General features: G+C 40.0%; 1 protein-coding gene across 1 annotated transcript in view; it reads left to right on the top strand.

The window, feature by feature from the left end:
- LOC138054601 (major facilitator superfamily domain-containing protein 6-like) overlaps positions 1 to 6,331 on the top strand; it is a 12,168-nt gene extending 5,837 nt beyond the window's left edge. The window contains exon 2 of the mRNA XM_068901103.1: positions 4,154 to 6,331. Within this exon, the coding sequence (XP_068757204.1) occupies positions 4,154 to 4,389 (236 nt within the window). The 3' untranslated portion in view covers positions 4,390 to 6,331. The remainder of the gene's footprint in view (positions 1 to 4,153) is intronic.
- The last annotated feature ends 4,216 nt before the right edge of the window (positions 6,332 to 10,547 follow it).

The following is a 10,547-nucleotide window of genomic DNA, read 5'->3' as shown; positions in this document are numbered from 1 at the left end:
AAGTGCTGCCTTTGTAATTACATCTGCAAATGGTTAGACGCTCTAGTCTTCTCGGATAAGGACGATAAGCCGGAGGTCCCGTCTCACAACCCTTCAATGTTCATAAAGAACCCACACACTTGTCGCAAAGAGTAGGGCATGTAGTTCCCGGTGTTGTGGTCTGTCTTCTGTGATGTATCATGGTTGGGAGGGTGAATGCTCGGAGAAATTAGCTACACCAAGCTACTCTAAAAATCCGAGGGTAAATAAAGAAATATGATATGATGATATGATGATATGAAAGAGTATTTAACCGCCGATTAACATGAATTCAGTTTTAGTCGAGTTCAATATAAGTTTATTCGACACAAGCCAATTATTGACTGATTCGACATCACAATTTAAAGCTTCTTCTATGGCGGTTACATCACTGCTAGAAAATGTCAAATGCGTACCGTCGGCATACGTACATCCTTGGCTGCGAACTTAATCAAGAACAACAGAGGACCCAAAATTGTTCCTTGAGGTACACAGCAACTAAGAAGTAGCTTTTTAGATAACAAACCATTAATAAAGCATTTTTGATGGCGGTTATCTAGATACGATTTAAACCAGTTGACTGCTAATGTCCATAACTACCATACAGGAAATTAATTTAGATAAGAGAATATCATGATCAACTGTATCAAATGCGTTTTTAAGGTCTAGAAACACGATAGCATTTACATTTCCTTTTATCAATGTTACAAGCCCAACTGTTAATGGCCTCGAGTAAAGCCGCGGCCATAGAGTGAAGAGATCGAAAACCAGAGTTGATGTAGGGAAACCATGTTATTTTCACTGAGGTAAGCATACAGCTGATCATAGGTAATCCTTTCAAATACTTTTGCCACAACAGGAATGACAGAAATCAGCCGATAATTATTCATGTCGGCTCTTTCGCCCTGTTTGAATAAAGGAATGACTTTGGAGCACTTCCGTTCATCAGGGAAGATTCCAGTGACTATCGATAAATTCAAACTGAATGTGAAGCCATATCGGTACATTCCATAAGGAGTCTAGCAGATATCATGTCAAGCCCTGTCGCCTTCGAGATGCGTAATTTAGATAGAAGAAAGCGCACTTTATTGATGTTAGTTGGCTGAAGTTCGAAATGTTTGTCAGAATAGGTTAGGAACTCGCGATAGTGGATATAGCTTATGTCGCTGTGAATCTCACTGGCAAGTCTGGGTCCAATGCTAGCAAAATGATTATTAAAAGCCGGACACTTGTTGTGAGTCTAATACGGAATTTCCAAAAAGTTTTACTTCTTTTACAGTCAAATTATTGGAATTTGTAGATGTAAGATCATTGATGATTTGCCAGGTCCTTCAAGAACTGCCCTTGCTATCCTGAAAAGCATTCCGGTAATGTGTTTCTTTAGCAGATTTCATCTTGTTGTTGACATGATTGCGAATTTTCTTAAAATTTGCCCAGTCCTTTGTTACTTTTTTTTTCAACTTATCTCTGTCATGAATGCTTTTTTTAACTGCGGTGTCACACCCACGGACATCTCGATGGGCGAACACACTTGGTCCGAAGAGGAGCATGTTTGTTAACAGCACTAAGAAATAAAGCTTTCCACGCTAGCCACATATCATTCGGGTCATCAAACAGTTGAAGATCGTCCCACTGTTGGGCAGCAATGTCAATTCAGAAATTTTCTCTTCTACAGTTTTTGAATTTCTATATGTTATAGTTTTATGGCCCCTTCCAGATCGTTCAACGCCAAGTTTGCGATACACATGAACAAGACTGTGATTACCCACATGAGAGACTCCCGAAAAAAACCACCTTTTCAGGACAATTTGCAAAAATCAAGTGAATTAAGGTTGAAGAGGAACAAGTTATACGAGTTGGTTCCCTAAGAAGTTGATGAAGACTGTAAACATCAGCAATGCCGTTTAGTAAACTCGTGCTAATGTCCAATGTAGACGATACCATATTGCAATTTAGGTCACCCATAAGGTACAGTTCAACATTCTGAGCGTCGAGTCTACCAATTAGGGATTCGAAATACGCAAAGATCTCGGAAGATGAATCTGGAGGTCTGTAACAAAAGGCTTGGAGTAAGGTTAGAAACCTTCATACATAAATTTTCTAGTTGGTAAACAAGAAGATCAGGAGGCAGTGAATAGTTAAAATGGTGGATTTGAAGAAAAAAACAGACGCCACCACCATTTCTGTTTCTATGACGGCGAATTAAATCAAAGCCCGAGATACAGACCTCCCAATCCTTCACACTATCATCTAGTCTTGTTTCATTAATCGATAATATATCAACAGGATCGTCAGCAAGGAGAATCCTTAATTGATCAATATGCTTAGGTAAACTGGTTATATTAAGAGAAGCCAATTTAAAACCTCGTTTACGCGGAAAGAAAGAAAGAAAGAAAGAACACCCTCAAGAGAATCTTTCATATGCAAAGTTAAACTGCTTGCGGGCGACAACGGGAATTCATCAGAATTTCAAATGTTTTTAACAAAGCTAACAAAATTTGAAGCAAAGACTTTAGTGCCTGAAAAATTCAAAGGTAAACCACTAGAATTCAAATGCTCGCGGTCTTAATGTTAGAATGCGAAATGACGCCCCACTCATTCTGATTTGCACAAGAGACAAGAATTTTGTTAACCTCCTTTACCCTTTTGGCAAGAACAGGATCATCTGATCGTGTTAGTAAACTTGAAATTGATACCTTAGTGTTCGGCAACTTTGCTTCAATTAGGTTGCCAAGATCGACAATTCTCTTAGATACGTTCCTTGGGTTTATGGTCTTGAGGTCATTTGTTCCAATATGAAGAATTGCGGCATGTTCAGGGTTCTGTCTGATAGTTGCCAGTGGTTTAATATAGTCGAACATGTCTTCGACAGAAGCACCAGAAAAACACTTCACCACAGTTTTTAACCCGTTATTACACACTTTCCAGCCTTGAATCTTCTTTACTACAACTCGTCTTTTGGCGACCGTTTCATCCGAGTGTGGGGCGTTATTAGATTCACGTCTTCTTTCGGTGATTGCAGCAGTTTGCGTCTCGCTGCATGGCTGCTTCTTCAGCAACTTTCTGCGTTTGCAAATTTTGTCTTTTTCTTTTTCGCCTGATTTGATACATTCGAACCGGTCTTTCCACAAAACTCGCTTGCTTGCTGTGCCTCGCTTCTTTGTAACATTAAGTTACATTGTAAACGCTGTAAGTTACTCTGTAAACGTGCCAAAGGGCTTTGCAAGAAGTTATCTTTTTCTTCAGCTAAATACACCTTATTCCAAATGGATAACATTTTAGTATTCTTTTGTTTGCTTGCAAAATAGCCATTGTTGCCTCGTTCTAAAGCTGAAAATGCAAAAGATTATTTAACCTTGAACCCAAAGATTATTTAAACTTGAACGAGGCGACAAAGGGCTATTGAATTTGTAAGCAAACAAAAGAATAGAAAAATCTCGGCCATTTTGGAGTAAGGTGTACAGTTCACGTGAAAGTTAGATTGTAAGGATATGTTGGGTTCAAGGTCAAGGGTTTAGTTTAATCCCAACCCAGATCTTTTCCTCTTTCTCAGTTCGTGTCGGCCCACTTCAATACCAAAGCTAAGGTGGTTTTCCTTGGATTTCTATCTACAAGCAGTTGCAAAAAGGTTGAGACACTGAATTGATAATGGGCCATTTCCGAGTTGCTGTTTGTCTCGGTTTCGAAGTGAGTCTTGGTGCTCAACTATTGTAAGGGAAATTAGTTTGATTTGCATAAGAATACGCACTTCATTTCCATTTGAATGGTTGCGCACCAGGACTCGCTTTGAAACTGAGGCATGCAGCAACTCGGAAATGGGCTATTCATCTCTTCTTCCTAAAACTCCTCTTCCAATTCATAAGAAAAGTCCCAACACCCCTCCCTCCCTTCCCCGTTTTTCAATGTTGATACCCTTTAGTTTGAATGCCAAGTGGAGATGGAAACAACTTTGTTTGGGGGGAAGGGAGGTTGGGGAAGCGCTTACTTGAATGACACTCAGTGTGCGGTTATTCACACTAAGTGTCTCAACTTTTTTAGCAATTGCTTGTAGCTCTACAAACCATAATTTGATAGTTATTTCTTATACAAAAAAATAAAATATTTGGTATAACGATCATTACACATTCTCTCCCAGGCGTCATTGGAGGAGTTCACTGGGGTCTGGGAGCGTGCATTGGAGTACTGGTCAGCGGTGTCATTATTAACAGTATCGGTATACCTAAAACGTTCTTCATGTATGCTATGACGTCAGTTGCCATGTTTGTGTTTCTGGTGCTTTCGCATTGGTGGATAAGATCCCGAGAGCAGAAAGAAGAGGCCGATCAAGCAGGTTATCAACTGGTCTCTCAAAACAAAGATGGCGATGAATAAACTGAACTGAAACCTTCGAGGAAGCCGTGAGCGATTTTATTTGCAATCGCTCGTGTTTTTTATTGTATTTTAATATTTTGCTATAGCAAGGCAGGATAATGTCGACTTCAGCCTCAAGTTACCGGCAGCCACGTTGCTTTACAGAAACTTAAAGGGGCTAGGTCACGCAATTTTAGGCAATTTCAGCACTGATCGAATGGTCATAGAATTAACTAAAATATCAAAATAACTGTTCAAAACTATAGAAGAAGTCTAACAAAACACAGGGAAGCCAAGTAGGGACATGGATGGACAAAACTGGAGAGGATTGAAATGGATTGAATTTGGGTAAATTTGAAAAACGTCGACCCCTTCTTTTTTCAAACTTATATCAGTCTATATCAAAATGTCATTTACAAAGCTGGAAAATCATTCTCAGGTGCTATGTAGCCGTGATTTTGCAAATGAAAGACTCATTCGTGTAAGCTTTTTTGCTAATAAGAATCTTGTTTTTCCGGCCTAGGCTGAATTCACATTTATCAGAAATAATATACAAACAGCGGTGACAAACGTCAGATATAAACGCATCATTTGAAACATTACCAGAAATCGGCGACATTTTGCGCCCGCGAAGTATTTGGCACGCGGTTTCAAATTATCAAGATGGCGGCATAAAGAAAGCAGTACATAGAAAAAACAAGGACTGAAATAACACACTATCAAAGGATCTGAATCAATTTAATTTCTTTTTTGAGGTTGTCAATACAAGGGAGAATGAAAAAGGGGAAACTAGAGTCTGGGCTCCTGTTCGAATGACGATTTTAGAGAGAAGAAACAACTTCGTTTCATGCGTGTGACTTGGCAGAGTAAAAATAATTTTCAAAAATCAGGGCCCACAGTACACTTAGCCAGCGATATTCTGTATAATAATAATCATATATGAAGTACCCACCTGTAAAGATGGCGATCAAAACAAACTGGAGACAGAAACCCTACTTTTCACAAGGAATAATAAGCGCAGTGGTGCGTTTTGTACCGCTTTTATCGCAGAAATGGATGTATTTTTACCTCTTTTATCGCAATTTGGGCGGCAATTTGGGGAATGGATAAAGGCTAATTTTTATCACGTTTAAAGTTTGAACATCGATCGACGATTAGAGAGGTCGGCACCATGGATTCACATCAACGAAATGCTCTAAAATGTGGAGGGAAGGTAGGCACCTCTGAGGTTTTTTGAAAGAATTAGAGAGCTCAAGAAACTGTAACAGCCGTTCGTAGAATGTGTTGTTGGCGGCACGTTGGCGAACTGAAATAATGGTACGTACACTTTACATTTAGAGGTCGGCAAATGTCGTGTATGCCACTTTAGATCTGAAATTTCCACTTCTTCAATTTTCTCCATACATTTCTCTATAACGATCGGCAGCCATTCTTAGAGAGTGGAAGGTCTGGGTCGAGTCTGGGCGTCCGCCATTTTGTCTTAAATTTCTGGTAATGATTAACTTTTACTTGACGTTTGAGATGGCCAAAGAAAAAAGATTATTTACGACATGCTGATTTTAGGCTGAAAATATTCTTGTATTATTCTTAATTGCATTTCCGTTTTAGAATGTATTGGGCTATGAATTACAAGTGTTTGGTGTCTAGAGCTGTGTCGCGTTACATTGTGAACTTGCTCCATCGCTTTTCGCGTTGCAGTCGGTGAGGTCGAGAAGTCACGTCAGATGACACTTGGCCGTTTTGGCGGCTTTAAAAGATGCATTTCTCATAGAAACACGTACTGTGATGGAAACGCTGAGTACCCGGCCGATTTTGTTACTGGGTTGCCGTATGGAAATCCCAGTCGGAAAATGGGTAGATTTCTCCGTTTTATTTTTTTTATTACTGGGTTGCCTATGGCAAACCCAGTCGAGGTCTGCGTTTAGTTTGTTTGTTTTATTTATTTTATTTTTTATTTTTATTTTTTTTTTCTGTGTCTTTAAAAGTCTTGGCTGTCACTCGCCTTGTAAGTGTTGTCTTTGTGTATAGAGCCTTCTGCGCGTATTTTCTTAGGATCGAGAGGGTAGTGGAACTGCGTAGATTTCTCTGGTGGACACAGTAGAATTATTAACTTAGCCTGCAATGGCGTCGAAAGTCATGTAACGCGAATGGCGTTTTAGTGGATCCTTAAACAAAATATACCCTTATGGAGCTCAATAATGGAATGTCAGTTGGTTAAACTAGGCAGGAATCTCAAAAGCGACGAGTACTGGACTTCGACAACAATCTATCGCCCGTTGAGACGAAATCAAAGTGAGCTGTATTACCTGAAGTACATGGTAATTTGACACAATTAAGTTTCTTGTCTTCACGCACGCAATGAAATAGGAAGAGGTTTTCGCCTCTAAGAGCAAATATGTTGTTTGTTTCAATAAATTTTTCGCTGGAAAAGGATTCTGTGGTATTTTCTGCCTTTGTGAATTATAATATCATGTTGTGTATTGAATTTTCGAGCTTAAGGTTGAAATGTGATGTTGGAGAAGTTTTTTAGTATTGCTCTGTAAGCTGGAAGGGTTCACAGGCCTGTTGGAAGCGTACTTGAGTTTCAACAAAATGAGCCCCAAAATCAGTGAAGAATTGTGACGCAGTTGAATAATAAAGTAGCTGCTATTTCCAAAATGAGGGAATTACCTGGTTAGAAGAAATAACGTCGTACGCGTCTTGGAGAGTAAATTTTGACTTTGCATAAACAAGACTTGGGCGATTGTGATCTTTGTTTTGACTTCGCTCATTTCATTGTCAAACTTTATAACACTTGACAGAAAAAGAAACTTACAAAAACCCGGTATCTTGCCATCATTTGACACAGATACTTCACTGTTTGGCGAGTTAACATGCCGCGGTAACTTCATCACCGCGCTCGCTGAATTCCGGCGATGTCACTTTCGATTTTGCGATTTATTTGTGCAGCCAAAACGTACAATAACAAAACTGAACGTTGCAAAAATCCCCCAAAATGTTTGTCGCTGATCGTAACTGTTTATATTCTATATTCACGGTTCAAAAGAAATGTTGTTTTCATGTCGTAAATATGTTATTCTCGAGCGATCGTCCTGGAAACTTCCTTCTGCTCTTTCTAAAAACTGTGTATCAATATTTATTTACTTTTGCATCAATATTTGTTTTTGCATAAAGCAAGCTAACAAAATCTGTACCCTGCTGAGTTCGCATTTGTTAGCGTTAATAGTATTTTCGGTCTGATGCTTCTGTTTTATGAGGGGTATATTATTTTGGTCTCCCATCCAAACACTAACCCCGCCCAAACGGGATTAACTTCAGTACAAAGCTGTCAGATGCTCAGAGGGCACGCTTAAACTTGTGGTCAAAAGAAGTTTATCAACATGTCAGCCCAGAAGCCAATGTTTCTCACTTCCCATATATTTTCTTCAATCTTTGCTAGTAACCACATGTCTTCTCAGACTATTTACCCAAGACTTCTACCATGGCACTACAATGATAGACAATACCAAAACAATATCGTGCACTGTTAGAGCTACATATTACGCAAGGACAGATCTGTTTCGTCGTACGAACGTGTGAGGACCTGTGAGCCAAAGGGCCTCGTCTGGTATGACTTCTTAATGACCCCCCAACTTGAAAAAAATTGTCTGGAACGGTGCACGTACCACAGGCAACCCAGTGCACCCTCACGGAGGGTCTAGTTTTTTTTTATTTTCCATGTCGGTAAAAGTCTTGCCAGTCACTCCCCCGCTATGTGGTGTCTTTGTGCATATAGCCCTTCTGCGCGTATTTTCTTAGGATCGAGAGGGTAGTGGAAACTGCGTAGATTTCTCTGGTGGACACATTATAACGATTAACTTAACCGGCAATGGTTTCGAAAGTCATGTAGCGCGAATAGCGTTTTAGTGGATCTTTGAACAAAATATACCCTTATGAAGCTCAATAATGGCAAATCGATTGGATACTGAGCAAGACAGGCGGTGGAATCTTAAAAGAGACGAGTAATGGACTTCGACAACAATCTGTCTGATCTGTCGCCCGTCGAGTCGTCTTTTACCAAGTCTGCTGTTATGTAGAACACTGAAGATTTGCAGGGCAGCGATAATAGTGAATTCAAAGACTAGACCAGGTGAATTGAATGGAATTTCAAGCGTTAAAATCGCTGAAAAGGTAAGATTATTGTCGAAGCGATGCCGCAATTGCGTGTCTTCACCACATGTTCCTTTGAACTCACATTATTGTGTTTTCCGTCAAAATATTCGCTTGTTTTCGCTTTCGCTCGAACATATTTACCTTTATTACATGTCCAGTGAATAGTTTTATCCTCTGGGATGAATTTTCCGTCGAAAAATCGGTTATTTGGGCGGTCAGTGTAAAACGCAGACAGCAGACAGCAGACTGCAGACCGGGGGTAAAATGCAGACTCAGGGTAAAATAAAGATTAATAATAAAAAACGAGTCATAAGGATAAAATAAAGATTGCTTGAAAGACAGTCCTGTTTTACATCTGTCAACAACTCACATTATCATGACTGCAGGTCGCTGCACCTCTAGGGGACGCGATCGTACGCGTTGAAATTATCTGTGCTTTGCTTTTGCGCTTCCAGATGCATTGAAATGTTCAAAATTATTTGACACACCGGTACATCGAGGGATATCGATCAAAAAACCGACAATTATTACTCCGAATACCTGAATAATCTCGGTTGTCTTTTTTCGGTGCAACGAAATGCACAAAGAATTAATTAATTTTCATGTATTCCGAGCAATTAGGACGTGGGAATTTCATTGGTTAAGCTATGCCTGATAACCCCTAGGAAGAGGTTATAATTGAAAATAACATCTTCCAGATGCAAAACAAACGAACTTGTGAACTAAAGGATAAACATAACGTACACGAAAGCGAATCTCGCCCCGTAGACTGCTGCCTTGTCGTGGTGGGGGAGCTTGCGTGCCTCAGTGACTTTGAGAGCTTTACCGTCGGGGGTATTCCCCCAGTAGGTCCAACCTTGGCGGGCAGATCAAAGGGTAGAGGCCAGACTAAATGGTAGTCACTGGTCCTCCAGGTTGGGGGTTGGGCGTGCGGCTAATCCCCGCACCCCGTAAAAATTATCTGATTACGGAAACCGAATCCGGCCTTAAGAGTCCTCATGGGCCCGATGAGGATAAGTAAGTAGTAAGTACACGAAAGCGAATGAAAGGATCCTAATAAGAAATTTTTACACCTCAGTCATACTGGCTTAAGCCGACTGAATTGAAATGTTAAATGGTTGCAAAATCCACGTTAGAGTGGTTTTCAATTGAGTGTCGAAAGTAATTAGTGATTTGCTTTGGTTTTGCATTACTTCACTCAGTGGTTGGTTCAAAGTTCTCGGGCCATTTTTTCAACCAATCAGAAGTGAAACCAAACCAATTGTGGCTGGCCCTTGCACATCTTCCCGCGCTTTGTGTCGGCTACGTGTTAATACTTCGAGTTTTTATTAGCTTACTGGATTGTCTCCGCCCATTTTGATTGGCCAAATTAAGTAATTACTTTGGTTTTGGTTTTACGACACTCATTTGAAAACCGCTCTATCTCTGTCTTTGTTAATTGGTATTGTGGCCATGCGTGTCAAAATAAATTGAGTTATTGGGTAATTACTCGATTACTTTGTTCAGTGCAGCAAAATGGACAGTTGAATTACGGGGTGGTGACTTCTTTGCCTAAAAGCAACTCACTTAACGAAACTATCCTTTTTCCAACAACAACAAGGATTCAAACAGCTTCAATTCTTACAGAGTTCGATGAAAATCCGGATTTAAAACATGCGGTGGGGCAACCAAAGCGATGGGAGCTGTGTTGGGGTTTCAGTGTGAAAGTACAAACGGCTACTAACACTCTTATAACTCTTTTTTCATTATTATTTTATTAACCCGCAGTCTGCAGTCTGCAGTCTGCATTTTACCCTCAGTCTGCATTTTATCCCTGGTCTGCAGTCTGCAGTCTGCGTTTTACACTGACCGGTTATTTGGGTGGTTTTTGGCAACAGAGGTTAAAGGGGCTAGGTCACGCTATTTTAGGTAATTTTGTTTAATTTTGTTAACTATGAGCCCCATGACAACTGAGAATGATTTTCCAGCTTTGTAAATGACATTTTGATATAGACTGATATAAATTTGAAAAAAGGTGGGCCGACGTT

This window comes from Montipora capricornis, chromosome 6 (genome assembly GCF_036669925.1).
Source record: "Montipora capricornis isolate CH-2021 chromosome 6, ASM3666992v2, whole genome shotgun sequence".
Lineage (NCBI taxonomy): Eukaryota > Metazoa > Cnidaria > Anthozoa > Scleractinia > Acroporidae > Montipora > Montipora capricornis.
Note: the sequence above shows the minus strand (reverse complement) of the source record. Positions and strands in the feature narration are given on the sequence as shown.